Raw genomic sequence first — 27,285 nt, 5'->3', positions numbered from 1 at the left:
TTGTCCTCATCAAAGCAAGAAAGCATTAAACTGCAAACAGAGCGACTGCGCATGTCGGGCTTCCCGGCAGATTTACCATAATTTTTACCATAGTATAATTGGTATGAACTTTGGGGAGCAGAAAATTGTTTCTTGTTGCAAATCTGGTAGGGTTGTGATTGATCAGCAGGATGCAGTCTACAAACTGAAAATGTAGGATGCCATGTAGTAACCTAAAGAACATGATTCCAAAGTGGTACTGGAAAAGCTGGTGAACTGGTAAAACATTGGGCTCATGCAATAAAGAACGAGCATTAGTAGAGAAAGGGCTACGAGTAATAATGTGGATGGCCTGGTTTTGTAAGTGTTGCAGAGACTATAAATGTCAATTATATTTATTTCCCGATGCAATAATGCCATAAGTAATGTGACTGTGTATGAAGGCATAATACAAAGATAGGAGTAGGTTGCGTGGAAAATTGGACGCGCCTTAATTAGCGCTCTGATGCCAAACATAGATTTTTTTTTTTGATGAGCGATATGGATGGAATATTTATGACCTGAATCAAGAATAACGCCGAGAAAGTTGGTGTTATCAGAAGCCAGAACATTACAATAACAAAGCGTTAACGTTAAGTAGGAGGACAGGAAAGAATTTTCTGGCTACTTTTGAAGACTATGAATTTCGTTTCAGCGGGATTAATCACTAACTGATCATCAGTACACCATTTCGCATTACTTGGAATGGCATTCAATTCAAGAGTCAGATCATCTATGGACATATTGGATAATGACACGGTAGTGTCATCAGCATATAACACACAGTGAGTTTGACTAATAGAATTAGGAAGGTCGTTAATATATATAGCATGAATAGTAAGGGTCCTAAAATAAAGCCCTGAGGAACACTGGTTAACAGTTTTAGCCTGTGAGACTCTTCCACCAATATTGATTATATGTTGACGATCTTGCAAATAGCTTTTTAGCAGTCGCGACACGGGACCTGTAATTCCATAAAATTCGATTTTTTTAAGCAATATAGAGTGATTAATCATATCAAAAGCTTTTGTGAAATCTAAAAAGACAGAGCCAGCAAATTTGCCGTTAACAACACCTTGCTTGATAAAATCAGTCAAAGAGATCAGAGTTAAGTTAGTCAAGCTGCCAGACCGAAAACGAAACTGGTGGTGGGAAATTATCTTAAATTTATCTAGTTAATTGTTTAACTGTTGAACTATCAATTTCTTGATAATCTTACTGAGGGAAGATAAAATAGATATGGGTCAGAATAACGGCCTGAGGGGCGAGTTGGTGCTTGATGAAATGAACGGCTGCGCAAATCAGGACACAGACAAGAAAGACACCAGTGCGCAGGTGGTGTCTCTTTCTTGTCTGTCTGTGTCCTGATTTGTGCAGCCGTTCATTTCATTTTTCATAGATATGGGCCCATAGTTAGAAATTAATCATCTGTCACCTTTCTTGGACACTGGGATTACCTTAGCTGTTTTGAGGCAAGCAGGGAAAACACCTGTCTTTAGGATGAGATTAACACGACAAAATGGTTCAGAAACCAGATTGGCTACAAGTTTAAGGTGGCTGGAGGATATCTTATCTAATCCAGGGCCAGTGACCTTGAGGCCAATAATCAGCAGTTCGATTTCACGAGGGGAAACAGGAAAAAAAAAATTGTTTAGAGCGCTTTATGTTTATTTCTGAACTAAGTGGACGACTATTATGAGGCGCAGGAAGGAAGCCACTAAAGGCGTTCGCAGTGTCGTATCGCGCAGTGTAGACTGTACCATTGAAATTAATTTCAGTAAGGGGGCTGTTTGCACTGGGTAAATTGCACTGGGTAAAGTCACACAAAAGTTTCCACTGCTTTTTAGTGTTATTATCATTTTTATGTATTTCTTGCTCATAGTAAGATTTTCTCACATGTTTCAGTAGGTTATTTAGGACAGTAACGTAGTTATTGTAGCGTGCAGCTAAAGAAACATTAAAGGCTGCTGCTTGTTTGTTTTTTTTTGTAAAGATTTTCTTTGCATCGCATGCAGCTTAACAAACTGTCTGTAAGCCATGAATTGTGGGGAAATTTACAATTTTTTCTGCACTTTACTCATGTTGTACTCTCAGATATACAGATAGAAAAAAAGGCAGCAAAAACATTCCATTGCTCGCTCCAAATCGCTCAGTGCAAAGCACGGAGACCAGTCTGTATTACTGATAGCACTAACAAATTCTTCGCTATTAAACCTGGAAGTGTAGAAAACTGAATGCGAGGGATGGGAAACTTCATCGTGCGTAATGAAAATAGGAAAATAATCTGTTACAGTCAAACCTGGTTATAACGAACAGCGTAATTCAACGAGATTTGTTCGTTATGTGAAGTATATCTCTATAACCAAACCTGCTTTTAACGAACCTTAGTACCAAATTCGTTATACACGATGTCCTGAACGGCAGAGCGTAAATGCACTAACGAAAGGAAAAATGCGCCATTACCCGTGATTGAGGTACTCAAAGAAATTTATTGCAAAGGAATGCACACTTATTTGCAGTAGGCAGTGATTTTTGCCTGAATACTGCGTTTAGCGCCATCAGTGAGAATCCAACTTTCGACACGCGACATCATTTCCATGAACTCCAGTCTGCTTCCCTGTATTCCGGAGCAGTATCGGCGCAGTACATTGGTAGCAGCGAGGGCGTTGTGCAACGTCGGGCGGGGGTGATCGTCTTCCGGTGGTGGCTCCTCGTTGGGGCCAGGCGCCAGCAAGTCGGCAACAGTTTCGGAGACCAACGGCCTCACTGTCACTGCTACGTTGTCAACAGCCAAAAAATCCTCGAGGTCAACATTTTCAGGCACCACGTCCGGAACATCAGCAGGTTCTCCCCACAGCGTGGCATTGTCACTGTCATCTTGCACAGTGTGCACTGCACTGGCAACTTCTGCATCCTCTCGACACAGGCCAGCATGGTGGAAGCAATTGTGGATTGTGCCACGTCTTGCCAGGCATGACTGATCATTTCTATTGCGGCCAGCAAATTAATCTTGAGCTCTTCGTTAGCCTGCAGTTTCACCAACAGCCGCTCAACGACGCGTTTCCTATAGCCCAGCTTTCAGCGCGGATGATCCCTTGATCGAGCGGCTGCAAAACCGCTGTTGCGTTGGGTGGCAGGAAACAAAGCTCGATGTTCTTGAGCGAGACACCACAGTGGTGTGCGGAACAGTTATCAAGGAGGAGGCAAATTTTGTGCCCGCTTGTTGCAAGTTCCTTGTCCCAGTCATGCAGTCTGTAGCCAGGCCTCGAACAACGTCCTAGTCATCCAGGCCTTGGAGTTGGAGTTGTACGTGACCGGGAGCAAGGCACACCCTCGCAGGCACATAGGAGATTTGAACTTGCCAATGACAAGCGGTCCGAGCTTCGATGATCCGTCCATGTTTGTCGTGAGAACAACAGTGACACAGGCCTTGTTCAGTGTACCGCCATGACACATCTGATTTTTTAGCGCACCAAGGTTCTGCTTGGCAGCAGCTGCCAAAACAAAGCAGTCTTGTCAGTGTTAAAAATGTTGCGCAGCTCGTATTTCTCTGTCACAGCATGCCACACGTCTTGCACCCACTTCTCGGCACTTTTTGCGTCCACTGCTTGGCTCTCACCTGCAACCACCTTTATGGTGGTGGAGTAGCGGTCCTTAAAGCGCTGAAGCCAACCACTGTCCGCCATAAGCCCCTCGACATCCAGGATGCAGGCGAAATCTTTTGCCTTCATTTGCAACATGGGGCCAGCGACAGGCAGATTTCGCGCGCGAACATCCAAGAACCACTGGTACAGTGCCTTTACTTGGTAGTAAGCCGGCTTGCGGAGGCGACAGCCGTCAGCGTTTGGGTGCTCCTGCGCGTTGCCTCTGATGGCCGACTTGTTTTTCAAGGTGATGCTTAATGTGCTCCTCAGAATCTTGAAATGCGCGGCAACGTCAGCCTTTTTTTCACTGCTCACAACGCGGTGAATTATCTCAAGTTTGTTGGAAAGCGGCAAGGCACGCCACTGCTTCGTCGTCATCTTGCAGGATGTAGCGCCGGAATGTAAGCCAGCAGCAACATAGGGACGTCCGGAATCGAGCAGCACGACTTGCAAATGCGAACAAAGAAAGCAGAGAAGACGTGGGGATGCGTCGCGGGGCCGTGCATGCGCAGTGGAGGGAGCCCCCCCTGCAAGCTACTGCAGAATGAGCCTTCCCGTTGCCCCTGCATCTCACGGAAGCGCGGCGCGAGGACAGACAGCGTAGCGCCTGAAGACAACCTGGAAACGGCGCAGTAGGGTGTTCGCGGTCGTTTGACGACCGATTGCGCGCGCTATGAGTATTGCGGCCTGGTAATGGCTGCCCAGAGATACTGTGTGCGGGCACAAAGTCGCGTTGGCAGCCGTTTGGCGAGCGATCGCGCGCGCTGAGGGTTCGCTATATCCAATGTGTCATCATCATCATCATCAGCCTTGCTACACCCACTGCAGGGCAAAGCCTCTCCCATGTCTCTCCAATTAACCCTATCCTTTGCCAGCTGCATCCACCCTTTGCCTGCAAACTTCTTAATCTCATCCGCCCACCTAACCTTCTGCCGCCCCCTGCTCCGCTTACTTTCTCTTGGAATCCACTCCGTTACCCTTAAGGACCAGCGGTTATCTTGCCTTCGCATTACATGCCCTGCCCAAGCCCATTTCTTTCTCTTGATTTCTACCAGGATGTCATTAACCCGTATTTGTTCCCTCACCCACTCTGCCCACTTCCGATCTCTTAACGTTACATCTATCATTTTTCTTTCCATGGCTCGCTGCGTTGTCCTTAACTTAAGCTGAACTCTTTTCGTTAGCCTCCACGTTTCTGCCCCGTAGGTGAGTACCGGTAAGATTATGCTGTTGTACACTTTCCTCTTGAGGGAAATTGGTAAACTGCCACTCATGATCTGCGAGAGTTTGCCATATGCGCTCCACCCCATTCTTATCCTTCTAGTTATCTCCCTCTCATGATCCGGATCAGCTGTCACTACCTGCCCTAAGTAGACGTATTCCGTCACAATTTCTAGGCTCTCGCTGCCAATTGTGAACTGTTGTTCCCTTGCTAGGCTGTTGAACATTACCTTGGTTTTCTGCATGTTAATTTTTAGACCCATCGATCTGCTCTGCCTGTCTAACTCATTGATCATGATTTGCAGTTCACCTCCTGAGTGACTCAGCAAGGCAATGTCATCAGCAAATCGCAGATTATTTAGGTATTCTCCATTTATTCTTATTCCCAACTGTTCCCAATTCAGGCCTCGAAATATCTCCTGTAAACATGCGGTGAACAGCATTGGCGAGATCGTGTCTCCTTGCCTGACGCCCTTCCTCATTGGAATTTTATTGCTGACTTTATGGAGGACTGTAGTAGCTGTGCAGTTGCTATATATATCTTCCAGTATTTTGACATAAGGCTCTTCTACCCCCTGATTACGCAATGCCTGTATGACTGCTGAGGTTTTCACTGAGTCGAATGCTTTCTCGTAATCAATGAAAGCTATATAAGAGGTTGGTTATATTCTGCGCATTTCTCTGTCACCTGATTGATAGTGTGGATATGATCTATTGTGGAATATCCTTTACGAAAGCCTGCCTGATCATTTGGTTGATTAAAGTCTAACGTTGCCCTGACTCTATTAGCGATTACCTTAGTAAATACTTTGTAGGCAACGGATAGTAAGCTGATCGGCCTGTAATTTTTCAAGTCCATGGCGTCTCTCTTCTTATGAATTAAGATAATGTTTGCATTGTTTCAAGCTTCTGGTACAGTCGAGGTCATAAGGCATTGCGTATACAGGGTGGCTAGTTTTTCTAGCACGATGTCCCCTCCATCCTTCAACAGATCTGCTGTTACCTGATCCTCCCCAGCTGCTTTTCCCCTTTTCATTGCTTCTAAGGCTTTCTTTACTTCATCTTTCGTTACTGGCGGGATGACGCATTGCTGTGCACTGCTGTCTTTCTCATTGTGTAGTTCGTTGTAAAAAATATATTTTAGATGGATAATGGTATCACAACTTCGAGTGTTCGATATAAGGAATAATTCGCTCTATCTGAGTTTTTTATATTCGGGTTTGACTGTATGTCAAGTTCGATGACACCTGAGTAGGATGAGGGCGAAATATTGGTAAGAACTTGGTCGATTAACAAGGAAGATCCACTGGGGGAACATCTAGTTGCAGCATTTTTGATACATTCATACCTGAAACCACTTAAACAGTCAATATAGGAAACAACATAAGAGTTTTCCCGTATCTAAAAGGTTAATATTAATGTCTCCAAGAGTTATAACATTCTTGTTTTCGAAAGATAGTTTATTTAATGTGGCATCTAGCGCTAACAGAAACTCTGGGATTGATGATGAAGGGGAACGATAGATGCAGCCTTGTACCAACTTACGACAGTCAGCAGAAAAGAGTAAATGATTGGCTTCAATCCAAAGTGACTCACATTGCATTGCATTCAGAGCGAGATGTGAACTACACTGGTATGAAATTTCTGGGGAAATAAAAATTGCAGCACCCTCATAGTTGCTGGATGGGCGTTGCAGTATTCTGGTATATAAGATGTAAAACCAAATTGGTTGCCGTCAGAATTGGAGAGCCAAGTTTCAGAAATGCAAATTAAAGAAAACGAGCGCTGAAGTGAAGTGATGAAATTATTGATAGATTCATGGTTTTTCCTGAGAATGAGTACTGCTTGCAAAGTATATTGAAGCTTATCAGGAGATAGTGGAATGCGCAAAGGGGATTCAGCTGAGTCAGTGGCAAAACTAGGTAGAGAGCAGAGACCTAATTGCTTGTTTCCGAGCTGCTGCAGAAAACTTGGTCTGTTTCCGAGCTTATGCGGAAGACCGTGCTTTCGTCAGTCTTATATGCAAGAATGCGACAGTCCAGAGATGCTTCCATTTCATTTCTTTCTTGTGCAGCTTAGCCCTGGCAAGCAGTTTCTTGTCAAATGTGAGGTGCTCATTCGCAAATATTCAGGCAGATGAAGTTGCAGGGAAGCCAATTTGGTCTGTTGTGGGGTGAGCTTTACGTGCCTTGCGCACGAATTCGTTTTTCTTTTCCTGACACACAAAGTGAGCAATGATTGTTTTTTTTCACTTTTGTTTTTGGTGGCTACACGATGGATCGTGTCAAAGTCGGCAGAGTCGATAGGACACTCAATGGCGTTACCAATGCTTCAACACTTTTTTCAAATCCTTGCCTTTAGTCACAGGAACTCCCTATATTTCCACATTGTTGATCCTTGAGTACTGTTCGAGTTCTGCAACCCTTTTGTGGAGCTTTTCATTTTAATATGCCCACAGCTTGTTGGCAGCAATAAGCTCAGACTGCTTTGCTTTCCTTGTGTCAAATTCCTGATTATAAATAAATTCAACACTAGTGAGCAAAGAAGCATTGTCGCCTCCATCAGGACCTTTCAGTTTTGAAAGAACTTTTGCAGTGATCTTGGTCACCACTTCCTCAAGTTTTCCTTTAAGTATCAATTCTAATTCTTCAACTCTTTTGCGAGTTCGACATTCGTCAGCATTGCAAACGGGTTTGACGAGCGACAAAAAGTACAACGGCAACTGACAGCACTTGCGGCAGTAATAAAGAGGCGAAAAACAAAATTAAATTCAACTAACTTGCGAAGCAAGTACAAAGATTTAGTGAAGCTTGCAGAAACTGCAAATGCTGCCAGAAAGTGATGAACAGCCGGAGACGGGTCCTTGTATAGCTGGGCTTTCCATTGGAGCAGGGGGTGTAATCATCGATGCGATGCAGCACTTGATGATATGGTTGTGCAGGCGTAGATGCTGGACAAGCAATTTCAGAAAACAGCTTGATAATGGATGTTGAATCTTCAGGGCCAACAGCGAAGCAAGTCATTTGATACCAGCAAACCTGCGAAGCCAAAGATTTAGCGAAACTTGCAGAAACCGCAAATGCTGCCAGAAAGTGCAGCATTGCAGCACCGAAAGTAAAGCACATTAGAAAGAAAACAGCAGCCATTGACCCACATGCCAACGCACAAATGTGCGATCGCACATTCCAACATGGCGACGATATTGCCCAGATCATAGACGGCGCTGCGTATGCAAGATGGCAGCGCCCCTGTAAAATGGCGTATATCTTTCCTTTGTAGATGTATGGCTGTGCTTGGGTGGATGCCAATGAGTAATTACTCCTTTATTACAAATCGTTGGGGGTTTCTCCTAAACATCTGACCAGCACTGTTGGCACTTGGAGTTACTGATCCATTCGCTCTCGCCCTACCAGTGCTAGCCGTCCTGGTTAGTTCAGTTAATGGAACGACTGCTTCGGTGAAGAGGTGGTTCAGATTCACATTTCTTTACATCTTAGATTTCTGGGTAAAAAGCGATCTTTGATCACTCCTGGACACTCCTTTTACAAGGCATACAGCATGCATTATGGAGCATTCAGAAGAATTTTCAATGGGTAACACTTCTTACACAATATAAAGCATATTCATACTAAAGCTTGCATACATGCACATAAAATACACTCACAATGCAGGAACAATTTCAGTGTTAAAGCGCCACAAATTTCTCGCAGCCCACTTTTTCTGTATCGATGTTTATTGATAACAGGTGATTTAACAGTTTTTGGTATTCTGAAATGGAGCATCTGTTTTCCATAATTAGTGTGGCAAAAAGGGCTAAACGATTTTTCTGTATGTTGGAGAGCATAAGCAGGAATAGTTTGTTTTAGGTCCCTGAATCAACATTGGCTATGAAACGAACTGCTTTCTTTATTTATTTAGCAAAACAATCTGTTATCATCTTCTGCTTCTCTCTGAGGGCTACCGTAGTCACTCGGTCTTCTAGCGCGCGAATGCGACGCAGGGAGTCTTCCCCCTCTTCAAAGCTGAAGAAAAGGCGCGCGACATTCAGCGCTCACATAACTTCTGCCGCGGACGAACGCACGGGCTCTTGCTCCTCGTCGTCGTCCTCGTCTTCTGCCTCTTCTGGGACAGATTACTCCCCAACAATTTCAGCGACAATGTCCTCATCACTTCGGGCACCGCACACTGCTGCATCGCTGTCTACTTCAACGTAATCATCAAAACTAACGTCCTGCAGAACAGCACGCACAGCCGCAGGCAGAGGCTCTGGACTCCCATCGTCGCCACTTCCATGCTTCCGGCAGCAAAGCCACAGTGGTGGAAGCAGTTTGCAATTGTGGACGGCGTGACCAGCATGTGCATTGCTGTGAGCAATGTGATGGTGCTGGTCTTCTGGTTTCCAGTGCACAAAATCTTGCACTCGATCATGTGGCGCCTATAGAAACATTTAATGTTTCTGATCACCCCCCGATCCATTGGCTGCAAGGCCGCAGTCGTGTTGGCAGGCAAAAATACTAGCCTTGTGGCTTTCAGCTCAGCGTCGACTTTGTGTGCCGAGTAGTTATCCACAATGAGGAGAACTTGACGCTTTCCTAGCTCCATCCTCCGATCGAATTTCAGGAGCCATTTTTTAAACAATTCGCCCGTCATCCACGCCTTGCTGTTGGCGGCGTAATCTGTCGGCAGTGTCCTAATGTTCTTGAAACACCGAGTCTTCTGTGCCTTTCCGACAACAAAAAGAGGGTCCTTTTCCGTCCCGGTCATATTAGCGGCGACCAGAACAGTAATCCGCTCTTTGCTTCGCTTGCCGCCACGCAGCTGTCCCCTTTAAATGTTACTGTTCTGTTGGGCTGGAGCTTATAAAACAAAGCCGTCTCATCAGCATTGAATATATCTTGTGCCGAGTAGCTTTCTAAGTACTGCTGCAGAGCACCGCTTCGCCACGTGGCACAAGTTTCTGCGTCCACTTCTTTGGCTTCTCCGGACAACACCCCGAAGACAAGATTATGTCTGTCTTGAAAGCGGTGAAACCATCCTTCGGAGGCGACAAAATCTTCCACATTCATGCGCAGGGCGAAATCGGCCGCCTTCGCCATGATAATTGGGCCGCTCAGTGGAATGTCTGCGCTTCTCATTTCCTTCACCCACGTGATCACAGCGGTCTCAATTTCTGGATACTTGGCTAATCGGAGCCTTTTTCTGTTGCTGGTGAAATCTTCGGCTTCGTAGGCATCCTCGATGGCCTTCCTATTTCGGACGTAGGTCGACAACGTGCTTGGTGGAATCCCGTGCTTTTTCTCGATTTTCACTTTGCTGGCCTTCCGTTCGTCCACCTCGCATAAAATCGCCACTTTCTCCTTCACCGTCTTGGCGCAGTATTTCCCACGCGAACACATCTCGCGGGCACAAGCTCACAGCAAGCGGCGTGCAAAACGAGGGCTAAAACACTAAAACGTCGTTCCTCGAAGCAGTCGCGGCAGGAAAGACTGGTTAGTACTTGTTCCAGCACCCTAGCGGCGCCCCGATGGTTGTGCCATCTATCGTTCTGCCGTGAAAGCTTCCAACGATGGTTTTCAACAGCGGCGCTTGGCGGCGCGCAGTTCGAATTATGGGTGGCGGCGCCAATTTTTGAGTGAATTAACGAGCTGTTACGCACATAGACTTCTATGCACTGCGGAGCGGACCACAATGACTATTTCGAATTATCTAAAATTTCGAATTAACGAGTTGTGAATTAACGAGCTTTCACTGTATGCTGATAAGAGCCTGTATAAGGTTTTTGAACTCTTCATATACGCTGTCATGGAAAATCAGTTCTGAATTAAGTTTCTCAGGATGTTTGCTCACTAATTCATAATCTATTTTCGAAACTAGTTCCCTCTTGTTGTGCTTTGCGATTCCCAGAAATTGGAAAATGATCTGAAATTAGATCTTTGTAGACACTAGCGCTTGCCTCTGCACCTATGTTTGTTAGGATGCGGTCTATTAAGGTTTCCGGTAAACAGGTAATGCGCGTAGGCGTTGTAATCAAATTCCTGAAATTATAAGATTCAAGCAGATAAGCATAATCATTGTTGCAAGAGTTCAAAGATTCAATGTTTTTGTCACCATCGATGATAACAGGTTTGCTATAAGTGCTGGTGGCCGAGAGAAGAATCATTTCGAGTTTATCAAGGAATGCCTAAAGATTTGATTTCCGAGGCTGATAACTACGCCTATTATGATGACACAATCTACCATGATAAAAAGCACCTCGATTTCAGGTACTGAATAAGTCATTTTTGGCAATATTGAAAAGGTAAGGGTGTTTTTGAGTAATAGTGGTGCGCCACCACCACGGGAATGGGAGTCACGCGGATGGGATATCGTTGTGTAATCAGCAATTGATACGTTTTCATGTTTCTTTAGCCACATTTATGTAATAGCCAGGTCATCAAACTGCTGATCCTGTTGCGAAATAAAAGAACAGAGTTGATTTAAGTTCTTCATTAAACTATGTGTATTAGTGTAAAAGCTTGATATGTTTCCACCATTACAAGGCGGATTGAGCTTAGCCATTTCAAAGTTAGTTCAAGGCAAGAAAAGGCGAACCCAAAAACTGTTGTTTCTGCATTATCATCTCAAGGTCTTCCTGACAAGTCAAGTATACTACTGTTGATTTCTTAGATTTGTGCATCAAGATCTTGCCTTCAGCCACCCAAGCAAACTTCCATTGCCTATATTGCTTAGCTTGGATCGCTTTTCCAAGTAAGATTTTATTCTCAGGGCACAAGTGCTCGTTTATGAAGACAGGATTTTTATCCTTAAAGCCGAGCATAGAAGCATTCAGTCTGGTTTTCTTGACGGCATGCAAGACCCTGTCACGTGTGCTTTGTGAAGCAAACCTGATAATTATATTGGGAGGGCCGTCAGCCTTTGTCGGCACGCGATGTACGACGTCTATGTCGTTGCTCGAAATGGTTACATTCAACTGCTCAGCAGTATGTTGTAGGATCTGATGCAGATCTTCATCATCAGTCAAGAGAACCCCTTTCATTTCAATATTGTTACGCCTGCCGTACTGTTTCACGTTAACAATCTTTTTCCTGATATCTTTGAGTTCTTTGTTCAATCTTTGGTTTTCTTTCTGGCATTCCAGAACTCGTGACTTTGGGCCACTGTGAGCTATTGACACGGAGACTTGATTTCATTCTTTATCTCATCAAAGCTGTCGCTGAAGAATCCCATAGAAGATCTGATAGATATAAGTTGAGCATTCACAGCATTGCTGGAAGAGGAAAGGTTTCGTACTTGAGCCTTAATTTCGGCAGTTGATTCCACAAACCTTGCTGTGAGTTCATTCAAGGTCTTGACTACTTCCTTGATGCTATTTGGGGACTTCTACCCAAATGGCATCAAGCGCTAGCATGTGTCCTGTCTCTTACTCTTACTTTGGTCCCTGTCTGTGTTTGCACTAGTCAATATGTTTCACTGCTACAACCAACTAGCTCAAATGACTCCCCCGGAGGGCCTGGGCCATCAACATCCATTTCAGCGAGTTGATCACAAGTACAATAAGGTCACAGAATATGCAGCACTTGAAAATCCGTGAGAGCAAAAGCATGCAAGTGGGAACTCAGAGCAATCCAGCAGCCGCGACAAATGAGGAGCGAGTAAGAATAAAATTTTGCTGCTTGCCTACCTGCATGCATGAGGCACGCAGCTGCATGGACCACTCTGAGGTGCCACACTCTCTAGAGCAGTCTCACAGAAACGGTAGACGCGTGTAGAGATGACGCAGAGTGCTCTTGCGCCTCGGCTTGACCAGTACGTCAGTAGCCAGCCTGGAGAGTATGAAGAGGAGAGGCCCTAATATGCAGCCTTGTGGTACGCCAACAATAGCAGATCAAGTGACAACAGGTGGGACCCTATTTTGACTGTTTGGAACCGGTACTGAAGATAAAACTTTATTAAGCTCATTGGCATGCCACATATACCATATAGTTCCAGCTTCCGTAATAAAACAGAGTGACTGAGGCTATCAAAAGCCTTTGAATAGACCAGAAAGACTTCAATACAGACATCTTGATTCTCAGTTGTATCTAATATTACTTCTTTTTGCGTTAGTAATGCAGTTTCGGTGGATTTGCCATAAAGAAAACCATGCTTTGAGGGAGAAATAAGTCTGAATTTCAAGCAGAAGTTCATCATTCTTTTGTCGATTATTTTTTGTATTCCTTTAGAGAAGTCCGGTAAGACTGAGATTGGACGATAGTTCGACTTTGTTCTTGTCTCCTTTTTTTATGAATAACAATAACTTTTGATACTTGCATCAGTTTCAGAATAAGACCAGGGGCTAAAGCCAGGTTATTAATATGGGTGAGGATGGGAACTCTGCAGTCAGTGATGTATTTTATAGGTCTAATTTGAATGTTGTATGATCATTTGCTTTGAATATTATGTTTTATGCCTTTCATTGGATCATTTTGCACTATAGCATCTTGAAAAAATTTGCTGAATTTTTCTGCAAGTTATGTACCCTCAGTACTGCAGCCTTCAAGAGTAAGCTTAGTAATATCTGTGTTATTTGATGTACGATGAAGTAGTTTGTTAATTTTTACCCAAACTTGAGCGCCTCCTTCACAGCGGTTGGTCATGAACTTATTGTGTAGATATCTTCTCTTCTCACCTCTCAAGTGAGAAGTCAGTTTATTGTGATACTGCTTATATTAAGGCGAAAGCCTTTAATGGCTCAAGCTCACGTCTGTCTGTCTGTCTGTCCATTCGTTATGCTCTTCAACTCGATGAGAAAAAAAATCTTTGTGCACGATAGGATTCGAACCACCAACCTTCCGTTCTGCCGCCGAGCGTGCTAACAACTACGCTACTTCCTGCCAACGCATATGTAGTTCTCCTTGTCTACGACACTGCAGAGTGTTTTCAGGAAGGCATCACATCAGACAGATGCCTCCCAAATGCCCTCCAGTGTCTCCAGAAGTTTCTGTGGAAGCTGTATAGCGTTCGTTTGTAGCCATATGGCTGCACTTGGGTGGATGCCAGTGAGGAACTACTCCCTTGTTCCCCGTAGGTGCTCATCATCATCACCATTATGTGATGTGGCAGCTCACTTGTTGCTGGCAACCATAGTAGCTGGTTTGCTGGTCGCTTTCTGTGTCGCAGGAGCCATTGGCAATTGTGCTGTCATTGTTCGGTCCGTAGGCTGGCTGGAATAGATGCATCGTGTCCGCCATGAGAGTAGCTTTAAGCATAAAGTTATTCTACATGCAGAAGAGAATGACAATAAGGATGCAGCCGCTGTCATGGGGCAACTCGCAAAGACTGCGAAAGTCAACCTTTGGGTTGACCCAGCTGTGAAACAAAGGCCAGCACAGTCTGCGAGTGAGGAGGTTGAGCTGACTGACTTGACGAGGGAGCTGCGGGTGGATGGGTCAAGCAGGTGCTTGCAGGATTTCTTGAGGGCATTCTTAACACATGATTTGACTGTAGCTCTCTTAACCAGTTTGGAATGCGCCGTAGTGGCTTATTGCAGCGGGCTTCATATTACTCCCAGCACACGTGGTTTAAGTCTAAAAGACGAATTGGTCGATCTTCCAGAAGCTTTAGGTTAATGGATTAAGGCACTCATGAAAAATGGTTAGTGTATTAAAAATATTATGCTCGTAAAACCCAGAGCTGACGTCTGAAACCAGTAAAAAGTTGTGTTCAAATCTAAAAACTTGCAAATACTAAATCCCTCGAGTGTCTGCGAGAGACACTACTGCAAGACACTCTTGATGGATCTGGTGTTTTAAAGGCTGTTTCTAAAGTGGTTTTAAAGACTTCGCGAGGCAAGCCTGGAAGAAATTTTGTGAAAGTTTCCATACGGGCCTAACATCAACTTTTCACTTGCGTTAAAGCTATTGAAGCGAAAAATGCAGTATTGAAATAACTTAATCTCTCCACAGAGGAGAGCAACTACCAGTTTTGAGATGCAGTCCACGTTTTCGGTTTAGCACTAGCAAAGCCAAACACGAAACCTCGTCTTCCAGGCATTCCTGCAGTGGATGAAGTGCCCTTTAAGAAATTCGCATAGACGATGGCGCCAGCTTTCCCTCTGCAATATTTAGAAACTCTATGGCTGACTCAGCACTTGGCCGATGTCGCGCGCCGTCATTCATAGCATGTCACATTACTGTGCTATCACTAATAATCTCGATCATGAGAATGAGCATCTTTGGAGCTGAAGTGTTTGGTGAATCCCATAACAAGTTTTTTACAGCCTCAAAATTTGGTGTCTCAAGCCCCTTTAAAACGCATAAAACCAAGCCATCCAAGCCTTTGTTGTTGAATTTTGTCTGACTTTGACTGTCCCTCGTATGTGGTCATTATGGACTCTGGCATCCTCATTTCTGCGAGTTTGGTCTTTTGCACGCTGGCGATCTTTAGGGTGTCCCTGCTGTATTGACCGGGCCCTCCAGCCTTTCAGTCCTTCCATCCTGCTATGGGTGAATTCCGTTGTTTCGTCTCCCTCTTCATCACTTGTCAAGCTAGGGCACTTGAGATTTACTTTATTTTTACATACAGCAGTCTTGCTAAAGACCGTTGCAGGTTTGGGTACATGTATGAAAAAGCAAATGAGAATTATTTTAGGCACTCTTCAAACGGTGCTAATGAGTTTTGTGTAATTGCGTCGTTAGTTATGTTATTCCAGTCAACTATAGTTCGTGCGAAATATGGGTACTTAAAGCAAGTATTTCTTGAAGTTAGGAGCATTATTGCTTTGCCGTGTCGTCTTGTTTTTTAGCAGAAGAGAAAGTGGAAATACCAGATGTGTTAAATACTGCAATTCCCTGTTATTAGCTGAAAAAAGAACTTTAATCTACATATGCGATTTCTTTCGCTTGCCGACAGGTAGTCATGTTGTTGAAGTAACTCACTAGCGAAAGTACTGCCATATTTGTTGAAGATAAATCTTACTCCTTTTTGTTGAATATGCTTCAGTTTGCTGTGATCGATGTGTTTTGTCACAGAATCGAACACAGTATCAATGTGTTTTGTCCACGATAAATTATTAGTGATCCAGCAGCCAAGGTACTTTTACTGAATTGCTTTTACACGAGTGATAGTGTTAGTACTGTACGGGAACAAAAGGGGACTTTTCTTGTGGGTGATTCTCGTAAAAGAACAGTGTTTTCAAAGTTAACGGCCATTCGCCACCGTTACTTTTGTTAGCTGTTACTTTTGACAACTCACTAATTTAATTTGGTCCTGAACAGTATTGTGTTGTAGTGTAACAGTCACTGGCATACAATTTAATGTGGCAGAAAGATTATCAACAATGTCATTTATAAAGAGCAGAAGAGAAGGGGACCCATCACGGACCCCTGCGGAAAGCCAGAGTCAGAAGGCATATTGCTTAATGCAACGAACTGATGTCAGTCTCTAAAAGAAGGTGCAATCCAAGCCAGTAGTTTATGATTATTTATTATATATCGCAATTTGTGAAGTAGCTTATGGTGCGAGACATTATTAAAGGCCTTCGAAAAATTCGTAAATATTGCACCTCTCCGTTGTCCTTGATTTATGCCGTTACAAAACCATGTACAGTTTCAACTAACTGAGTGGTTGTGGAGGAGCCACGCCTGAACTCATGCTCTAGTTTAGAGAGGACATCGTGTTCTTCAAGAAAGTTAACTCTTTCACTACCGTGGAAATGTGGACGATTTGGAGTGTACTGAAAGAAAAATTTTTTTCACAAGAAGTAACAAACCCAGCGCATATTGCAATGAAATTGTAGCTTATTACTTACACTTTTGAATGAAACAAACAGCAGAGTCTTGTGTGCAAAAGTACTTGAACGTTTATTAGTCAAATGTAGCAAAAACACGGAAAAAGTATAAAGAAAAAACAAAAATTACCGGTTGCACTAAGCACGAACTTGATTAAAGGAAAACTGGAATATACAAACTGGTTCACATGTTTATAGCTGTTATTCCTCCAAGTTCAGCTCTGAGGAAAAATTATCGCACTTTCCATAGCCGGTCAAGTCAGTGGTCATCACTGTGTTGCCACTGTGAAAAGCAATCACGTGAAGATGTGAATCAGAGGTAGGCTTGACGGGTGCTGCACATGACGTTTGACCTTTGTTCATGTTTTGTTCTCTGGTAGCAGTGCTTGCAGTTCCTTCCTTTGCAGTTGGTGCTGAATGGATTCTATGGGAGGATTGGGGGCGTGGACTACTTTACTTCATCCATGCTCTAAGATTTGTTGAATGAGCTGCTTCCTGAAAACCAGCTGACCAAATTTGGCGTATTGAGCAAGCTCTGGAACATCAGGATCGATGAACTTTCATTGATGTGGTTCAAAAGTCAGGACACTTTCCAAGTCTTGCCTATAGATTCAGCCGTCACTGAATCCTCCATGTCAGCTACATGCAGAAAATTAAGCAAAGCGAAAAACTGATTTCGGCAAATGTTATTTGATGGATGAAGGCCAGAATAGATGATTCCTATATTCCAATAGAGATACAGTCGTAGCAGGTCAACAGTTCCCATGTGTATGACGATTCCAATGAACTTGTCCAACAGATTCATCTCTTCCCATGAGCTGTCACGCCGAGCGTACATTTGCCTGTCCAAAAACTTCATCCAAGCATACTTATTACTGTTTTCGTACAGTCTTCATCACCTCCGCCGTGAAGAACATTAAGAATAAGCCGAGAGGTCGAGCGAATCTCCGAACGCCGCTCCGCAGCGATGCGCCGACATTGACACCTGGCCATCGTCTCTGTTGAAAAAACGCGACGCGCCCTTGAACATTTGGCAAACTGTCTTGGCCATATGTTGTGAAGGCCCTGAAGTACAAAAATAAACCACTCTCATCACTTACAAACCGCATGCAGTGCAGAAAGCACAGAGCGAACGAAAACAAAGCTTATGTGCGAATACATGCTGACGTTCCATGCCCCTGAGACGAAGTCTCGCTGTCAGAACTCAAATCTGACGTGTGTAGGTCGTTGTCTGACTTATCACCGCTGCTTTCGTCGCAAAACCGAAACCGACACCAGCCGAAGCGCTCGGCGTCCGATTTCGATTTCGAGGAGCGGTAGGCGACGCGGACGCCATGTTCGCTGGCTGACGCTGCTGCAGCCGTTCAAAGTTTCATTTCTCACGGCGCCCCCTCACAATCTAAACTGAAAACAAAAGCTGCAATTATCACGGCCGCTCTCTAAGGGAGTGCGCTCTTTCGTACGGCCTCCGCACTGAGCGCGCGGACAATGGGGGCTCGTCTATGCGAGTCACGCTCTCCGCCGCCGCTAGGGGCGCCGTGACCCTACTGTTCGCGGGCCACTCGCATCTTTGGCGGCTGGTGGTGCGCGTCCGGTTTCGCGCATCCGAGCGCTGATTAACAACAATTGGCGCCTCAGAAAAAAAAAAAAAAAAACAAGGAGAGGAACAACACAGGCATGTATGGTATGTAGATAGAACTACAGAGCATAATTGTTCATATAGCGCAGGCTGTTAAAAAGTGCCGACAAATCGCCCTCCCATTTCAGGAATCAAAACGACTATAGGGCAGGTATTGCGGGGATCAATGCACGATTTATACTGTGATCAATTTTGCCCTCGTGGTAATCAATTGTCGCGCATACTCAGTAGTGGCTAGCCACAGGTGATGCTTCCAGCCAAAGTAAACAAGCTCTGGAAGTACACACAAGAATATAGCCGGTTGTTCACTGAAATCAGTATAAATCTTGGGTTTTTAGTGAATCATATACGTATATCATCTTTCCAAAACGGTATATAGCGTCGATGTCTTCAAATATTACCGACGGATGCCTAAGCAAAACACTAATTTCGCTACTTAACGTATTTGGCGCAGCAGATCGGGACGTAAATAATTTCTTTAAGTGGGCGAGTTCCATAGGCTGATGATGTCAGGTCATTGATATCACATTCAAGTTTCAAAAAAGAAAAGAGTACAGTGTAGTTATTGCAGGCATAAGTTGGTTAAACTCATGATTCGCACTATGGTAAATTTATTTTGCACGGTTATCACTTGTCGCGCATTCTCAATGAAAGCGTACTTTAGATGGTGGTTCATGGCGGAGTGGATGTAAGCACGCGATAATTTGTGGATGAACACTCATGGCGAAATTTTAGGTTCCTCTCCAGCTGAATCACATGTACGACCTTTCTCAAAATGTATGCAGCATCGGAAGCTATCAACAATGAATGCGGTAGAAAGCAATGAATTCAAGTTGCATATGTGGCGTAGGTGAGACTGGCACGTAAAATGTATGTAGGTGTATGCTATAAACCACCAAGGATTTAACCGAACTTGGATTTTCTTTCTCCTCCTCGTATATTCAGTTTTTAGTCCATTTTAAGCCTATTCGCTTAAATCCGCGATTACCTAAACGCGATACTGATTGTGTATATTCAGTTCACAGTCCATTTTAAGCCTATTCGTTTTAAATCCGCGATTACCTAAACGCGATACTGATTGTTTATAGTTTTTTTTCTAAATCCTGGTGAGACTGTACGACACCAGTCTATACTTCGGTACTTTCTCGAAATTTTTTAAACGTCGCCTTCAATATTTTCTTACCTTCAATACTTCCATAAATTAGTACCTTACCGTTTTCCAATGCTCAAAATTTTTGTTCGAGAATGTTGGACATGGATATTCATGCATAGGCTGTGAAACTGATTCCAGCTACGTGCGTTATTCCCTTTTCTGCAACACAAATAATTTATTTAGGTTTGTTTTTGATGTTCCCAAAACAGATAGCAGTAGTTTAAATAGTAATTTAAATTGGAATTAAATATGAGTGCATTCCTAGGAGCTAAGTTTAAGTGGAGAGAAATATAAACGGTTGGTTTTAAACAAAGGTTGCTCAAATGCAGGCGAGGTTACAACACTTGGGAACGCATCTTTGTTTCAACTCAATATCTCTTAGCCAGTATACCTGTATGATAACAGAGCTAATTTTTTCCTTGTTTGAGTCGTGTTCAAGTTGCATCTCACTCTGCTAGCTAGCTTCAATTAGTAGTCAACCGGACAGTGCACACCCCTTGTGAATAGTGACCGCGATCTGTTGTGACCATAAAAAGGAGTATAGTTGAGATATGTGGCAGAATATTACTATATGGTACAAATTTACATCACCTTTGGTCGTAAACAATATGCAACTCGAATACATCAATGCGCAAGGCATGTGCAGGTCTGCAGGTTGAGTATATACTAGCCTGAACAGATTCCAAATAGTTTGCAGCGCATCAAAAACGCGATCAGCGAGCGAAAGCGGCAGTGCTCCACAGCATTTCACATGTGAGTGGCCAGTCTGCCGGCTGAGGAGCAGTAGGGTCGCAGCGCCACGATCGCGCAGCGGAGGCAGACAGGAAACACCCACAGTGCGCAGGCTGTACAAAGCGCACACTGGCGCTGCTACTCGAGCCCTGCCGTGCAATTATGAACTTGGTTCCATAGAAACAACCTAGATGGCGCAACGTGTCCGCAAGCATCGAAATGAATTTTCGGCGGCTTTTTTAAAACGTCGGTTATGTATGCCCGGTTGCTTATGGCGCGGTAGCGAGAGAGTTAATCAGAAGTCTATGAATTATGTGTTGGAGAATTTTGAACGAAGTTTAAGTTAGCGAAATGGGTCGATAGTTTGTGAACACGTGTTTTATCATCTGCTTTATGTAACAGTTTGATTTTTGCGGTTTTCCAATCATCCTGTAGTGAAGATTCAATCGGAGACTTATTATTAGAACAGATATTTCATGCACCATTCCACGTAACATTTCACAAAAGCATTTGGAATGCCATCCAGTCCAAACGATTTTTTTACATCCAGGTCTAGTAACTAGCTGCAAACACCAGCCTCAGGAATCACTAAATCAGGAAGGCAAAGATATGTGAAACTGTGGAAGACAGCCATTGCCTTTTGTAAAAGCAGTTTTGAAATGACCATTGAATGCTGAACCACCATGAACTGAAAAAATACATTGTCAGAAGACATTCGAATGAGGGAAGGAAGTACTGTGTTTTAATATTTGTCTCTGTCATGTGCAGTTTTCTATGAGGGGCTTCAAATTGAGGGAATGGGAATTTTTTTACCTGTTTTTCAACCTTTCAAGCTTACGCTGTGAACCTAATGTGTCCTGAGTAATACAAGGATTGCGACTGCGTGTTCTAGGAGACGTGATGGTAATTTTCAGATGGCCTGTGCCAAATGTGTGTAACGCCTATAAGCAGCCACTGACGTTGTGTGGTGCAGTTCCTGTCGAGCATCCAGCAGCTGGCACTGCAGCCAGCTTCCGGGGCGGAGGAGCCCAAGGCGCCCACCACGCTGCCCGTTGTGTCCGACCTGATCCGGATGCTGGCACAGGAGCGGCTGGACGCCGCCGCCTTGCGACGCCCGGCCGCCGATGTCATCCTCAAGGTGCCCTCGTACCGGCCGGCGGCCCAGAGGGCAGGGCCTGCGGCGGCCTCTTCCTCATCGTCGTCGTCGTCCTCTTCCTCCTCCTCATCATCGGAGGCGGCGGCGGGCTCTGCGGGGGGCGGCACGGCGGCACCCGAAGAGAAGCGCACGCGGCCCAAGCGCGGCCGGTACCGCAACTATGACCGCGACCACCTGATCCAAGCAGTGCGCGCCGTGCAGCGCGGCGAGATGAGCGTGCACCGCGCAGGCACCTACTTCGGCGTGCCGCATTCAACGCTTGAGTACAAGGTCAAGGAGCGCCACCTGCTGCGGCCCAAGAAAAGGCCGCGCCAGCCGGATGGCCTGCTCGAGGCGCTCATCAAATCCACGCTGGACAAGTGACCGGCGCCCGGCCGCCGGAAAGCGTCCCTCATGCTAAGCTAGTCTACTCTGTGATGACGACGAGAGAGTATTTTCTTCTTCGGGCCGACTGTGATGACGGCGCTTTCCGGATCTCGTGCCTCAGGGCCCGGCCCTGCCAAGTGCCTGCCCGGTGTGTACTTAGAAAGAGAGAGAGAGAGACTATTTTTCCACGCAGAGTATTTTTCGCATAATTTGGGCTGGGCGGCCAGTGGACTTAACCGCACTGCCATACCGCGCGCCCAGACTTAGTGCAAAGCCTGTTGAGTTGGCCCCGCCGAACCTACACGGCGGTGGCTGGGTCGCGTTTGTTGTCGCTTTTTTATCATGTTTTATGTTTACTGTTTTGTTGATTTGTCAGAGATTTTCCATTTTTTTGCTCTCGAGGATATCTACATAAGTATACCAGTGTATTTTTGAGATCCCGAAGTGAGGGACTTGTGGCAGTTTTCTCGGTCTCTTTGGCGAACACCACTGTACAAAAAGGAGATGCGAAAGGCCAAACGATTCGCTCTGCAGTGGCGAACATTCCACCTGTTTATCCCCGTGTGTACACGAGCGAGTCTGTATTAAGAGGACAATTAAAAAACGTGATTTTTTTACCCCTTCGTGTCGCCTGGTGCTGTCTCCATGGCTAGTGTCTCTAAGGAATGCGGGTCATGTTGCAGATATTATTTCCAGGGCCAACATTCAAAGTAATGGGCTTTGCGTGCTTTGGTCTTGCACAGTCCAGCCAGTGCAGCGGACCGGTGCAATTATGACTGGACACTGAGCTACACTAGCGATGGAGCTTTATCCTTTTGCGATGCAGCCCTTTCTCATGCCACTCATGTGGACTCGCTGTGGTGGACTCGTGCGTGCAGCCTTGAGCTCTGAATCGTAGGGGGCTGTATTGGGCCACAGGGTACCGGGCATGAACGAGACACCACAACGGATGCAGTGGAACAGAAGCACCTTCAGAATAATGACCTGTGGGGCGCGTTATGAAATGAACGGCGGCTCATGTACCAGTGTCATTGCGCCGCTGTTTATTTCATTATGCACCAGTTTGCCCCACAGGCCGTTGTTCTCAAGTATCTTTCTTGTACAGTGGGCCCTGTTATGTGTTCTTCATATGAACAAGTACATGTGAATAGAAGCACTTCTCAGTCGCTGTTCGACCCAGTGGGTGGAGTGCATTTTGTTGAATAAGGTAACTTCCAGCAAGTGGTTTGACTGAACAGGAAATTCGCCTAAGGGCGTATCACTGGAACACAGAGTGGAATGCTATCAGGTGTAATCATGGATGTGATAAAGAGAAGAGCAGGTTAGCCAGACTTGTGCTTCTTTATGGTTCATCTAGTTCATGTAAACATTCAGAAGGTTATGAGCATGGCGTTGGCGATGGTAGCACCAAACAGCTGAAAGCACGTGATGGAACGGACGCGTATTCTATAACACAAGCCAGTTCTTAATTCAGCCTTGCATTTTTGTGCTGTGTTGGTAGAAGTGACTCGAAAAAAAGGGGACAGTATAGAGGTGCAGCGGAAAACTATCAGCTGTTTTGAAGAAGAAATAATGGCACACGTATTCTCCTTGCCACGTGCTATGGAGAGCCCAGCCTGTCAGAAATTTGTCATTTTGTTATTTGAATGAGGAAAGGTCTCTCTAAATTTCACTGCTTCTAGCGGCGAGCAGAATAGCTACTCGCAAAGTGGGGTGGCAGCATGTGCATTCCTTAGATTACCTTGCAAGGTGAAATTTGGATCATTCCAACTGCCAAAGCAAACCAAGTGGTTTCGATGAACAGTGGTGTCGAGGGCAACCATTTCATGTGGTTCTTTGAAAATGCATCCAGTTTTGATGTGATTAGTGAGCGACTTCCCGCGCCGGTGTTTGAGGCAATGTTACTGCCCGAGGTTCCCATGATCACATTCTTACGTCATGCCTTTGTTTGGTGGCATTGAACCAGTCAACAGGGACTGGCTGGCTTGCGTTCACCTCGCACCTCAAAGCATTTTTGCAAGCCATTAATGTCCCTGGTGAACAAAAGGCAATATTCTTCAGTTGCTGCAGACAGAAAACTTTCTGGTTTCTTGAAGACTTGCTCAAGCCATAGAGTCCTCAAGATAAATCCTAGGAATAAGCGCTTACTGTTTTTGTAAATCGTACTGCCATGGTCTGAGAGCACTTTCATAGCTGCCCTGAAGAGCTTGTTGGAGCACTGTAACATTGACCAAGAGCTTGAGAATATGCTGAGAAACCCTATTGTCCATGAAATGAACAGTACTGCAATTGAGACCAGACTGCTGGAACAAGCAGACTTTGGCCACGGAAGTAGCAAAGATTTGCCGGGCCCAGGCAAACACCATTACTTTGCTGACGACTCATCGTGGTCTTTGAAGAATGTCGCCTGCTACCGCTGCGGGGACAGACACCTAGCTTTCCTCACTGCAGGTATCTGAGCACCATCTGTCACGCATCTGGCGATCACAATAAAAATGCCCTCTGCCAAGTGCACAAATTCTTCAAAGCCGTGTTCCACTGGAGCCATAGGCAGTTAATGTCATAATAATGGCAGTGCTGAAGCACCTACGTTTGATTTTGATCTGTGGCTTGTCAGTAGCGCCATCGTTGGTGTGTGTGTAAGGTAAACAATTCACCATGCAGGTGGACACGGGCGAGTGTGTCATTTAAAGAATGTGTTTTCAAAGACTATTGCCTGCGGCATTGATGGAGCCATCAGCAGTGTTTTTTGCCTAGCTACTCTGGTAAGCTAAAGCAAGTCAAGGGGCTTCCGCGGTGGCTCAGTGGTCTCATTTCGATGGAGGTGAAATGCTAGAGGCCCGTGTACTGTGCGATGTCTGCACGTTAAAGAACCCCAGGTGGTCGAAATTATCTGGAGCCCTACACTATGGCGTCCCTCATTGCTCGAGTCGCTTTGGGACGTTGAACCCTATAAACAAAAGTTCGAGGGAAGGCTAATGTCCGTGTTTGGTTTCCCTGCAGAACAGATGTCCTAGCATTGTACCTCACTGGAAATAATCAACTCTCCTCGGGTGAAAATGGATTTGTGTGCTGGGCATGGAGCCCAATATGAAAGTAGATGTGCATGGTCTGTCCGATATGGAAACTTTTGTCCAAGATTTTATGCTCAAGCTCCAGTGTCTGCTGACAACACAGCTGGCGTGTTAAGATAGACTGGAACTGACAAGAAGCAGATAGCTGAGATAGTACAGAAGAATTCGATAGTGGGGGCCGAGCGATGCAAAGAAAAAAAGTGGTAGGGTTTTAACGTAGTAAAACCGAGTACATGTGCGAAAGCATGTGTTAAGTCTGGTAACAAAACGATTTGAGCAAGAGTCCTTGCACCGCCACCAGAGTGGCGCATGAGCTGAGAGCATGAGAGATGGCGCAGCGATCGGTAAATTTTTTTTTGCTCGTGACACCGTCGGGGGAGGACGCTTTTTTGTAGCTACAGTGACTTCGTCTGAAGTATAGTGAACTAGAATACTGTATAGTCTGAAGCTAAGTGCTTTTGGTACTTGTTTTTGTACCTGCTGTAGGGGTGATACTTTTAAACCATGTTAGGAGTAGGAAGGCCAGCAGAAGTGTGTGCTGTAGAGCGTGTAGGAATTTTGGCGGGCTTTTACGTTAAGTAGTCGGCTGGACGATGGGTCGGCAAGCTAGGAAAACCAGGGTCGACAAGGAGCTAGTACAGTGCCAGGAGTACGACCGTTGGTGTTATTTAGACCAGACCGAAGTCGGGAGCTTAGCCGAGGCAGAGGGGGCTAGCGTCGCGTGCAGGCTATGTAAGCGTCTTATAAGGAGGCTGTTCGGACGTTTGAAGTGGAATGGGTAGCTAGGATTAAGGAACTCAAAGAGGACCTGAAGGGGGAGTGAGAGGAATGGTTTAAGCTAGCAACTCAGGCCGGCGAGTCGCATAATAAGAGGGAGGGGGCTAAGGTCGACCTGTTGGAGTGAACTGTGGGCGAGCTGAAAAGAGAGCGGGAAATGCGGGCCCAGCTAGAAGAGCAAGTGGAGGTGCTTAAGCCGCGGCCTGCAGGTCAACCTGGTTCGGGGCAGGGTCAGGTAGTGGCCGATGACAGCGGGGTACACCTAAATACCATTGTCCCTCAGGCAGGAGGTAGCAGTAGCGCGGAGGCTCGTCGACCCTGCAGCGCAGCAGGCTTTGAGCGGGGAAGACGGAAAGGTAACAACGGCCACGGGGACGCTCGACAGTGGCGTATGGTGGCAGGAGAACCAGCTAGCGTGGTCCAGAGGGCAGCAGTCGCAGGCAGGAAGCGAACGGTTAGAGCAGAAGGATTCTGGTAGTGGGTGAATCGAACAGACCAAGGATTGAGGAAGGCATTTTAACGAGAGAGAAGGCGAACGGGTGGGTGCAAGTGGAGGCCCAGTCAGGGAAGTGCATGGTAGATGCAATGGCCAAAGCTCGGGAGGTGGTAGGGTACAACATGATTAACGAACTCCTTGTCGTTATCCATGCTGGTCTTAACGATATGATGAAGGGGAGGAGCCAGAACCTCGAGAGACAGACGTGGATGCGGAGGCTTAGAGAGGCCTCTGAGTGGGTGCATGTGACCATATGTACAATCCCAGAAGTGCAGAGACAGTCTAGCGGGACGGAAAGGAGGGTCTTTGAGGCTAACCTTGCCATTAGGGTAATGAGTTGACGACTTGGATACGGCATAATGGACATTAACAGAGGCTTGTACGAGGCCAGCTCCCACCCTTTTCCACAGGATGGCATTCACTATGGTGGTGCCACTGGCAAGATGGTGGGTTGTAGGATAGGTCGCCAGGCAACAGCTTTTTTGGGGGGATCCAGAGCCCTGAGGGCACCATTGTAGGCAAGGACGAACTAAGGGAAGAGCCAAGATCAAAGAAACGATGGAACTGCAGGAGAACAAATACACACGAGCGCCAGGGCCAAGTTAATTAAGGTATTGGGCACATTAACATGCAAGGCAGCAGGAATAGGCTGAATTGGGTGGAAATAGAATAGTTAAGTCAGGAGGATTTAATCGTATATGGGGTAGTGGAAAATACATCTTAGGGACATGGAGCAACCACCCGGTAATCCTCACTATGCATGGGAATATTACAATAGAACAGGGCAACAGAAAGGGGGGGTGGGGGTGGAACTGGGGCATTCATTCATAAATGTATGAATTGTCGGAGGGTCAAACAGTAATGCAAGTAACATGGCTAAAAGGAAAAGTGACAGGGGAGCAAACACTCCTTGGCTTTGTATATGTATGGACTGGAGCTAATGCCAAAGAGGAAAACATAATAGGTAATGGTAGAATGTATCACAATTAAGCGACATTGATGAGGTAGTAGAGGGCGAGGTAATTATATTAGGTGACCTGAATGCACTCGTAGAAGATCTGGATTTGACAGATTTGACAGGAAGCATGCTGCTGGATATGTGTGACAGGCATGATTTAGTTGTATGCAGCAGTACTGAGAAGTGTGAGGGGCTCGTAACATGGGAGGCAGGGAGTCTGCACTCGATGATAGATTATGCACTTATGTCACAGGACGTATAATAGGCTGGGGGTAATGAACATA

The 27,285-nt window shown here is 45.4% G+C and overlaps 1 protein-coding gene across 2 annotated transcripts in view; it reads left to right on the top strand.

Annotated features, from left to right (window-relative positions):
• LOC144108846 (mblk-1-related factor 1-like) overlaps positions 1 to 22,313 on the top strand; it is a 43,151-nt gene extending 20,838 nt beyond the window's left edge. For both annotated transcript variants that reach the window (XM_077642066.1, XM_077642073.1), the window contains one exon: positions 21,148 to 22,313. In XM_077642066.1, coding sequence (XP_077498192.1) covers positions 21,148 to 21,693 — 546 coding nt within the window. In that variant the 3' untranslated portion in view covers positions 21,694 to 22,313. The remainder of the gene's footprint in view (positions 1 to 21,147) is intronic.
• Positions 22,314 to 27,285: the final 4,972 nt, after the last annotated feature.

Source organism: Amblyomma americanum, chromosome 1 (genome assembly GCF_052857255.1).
Source record: "Amblyomma americanum isolate KBUSLIRL-KWMA chromosome 1, ASM5285725v1, whole genome shotgun sequence".
Taxonomy (NCBI): domain Eukaryota; kingdom Metazoa; phylum Arthropoda; class Arachnida; order Ixodida; family Ixodidae; genus Amblyomma; species Amblyomma americanum.
Note: the sequence above shows the minus strand (reverse complement) of the source record. Positions and strands in the feature narration are given on the sequence as shown.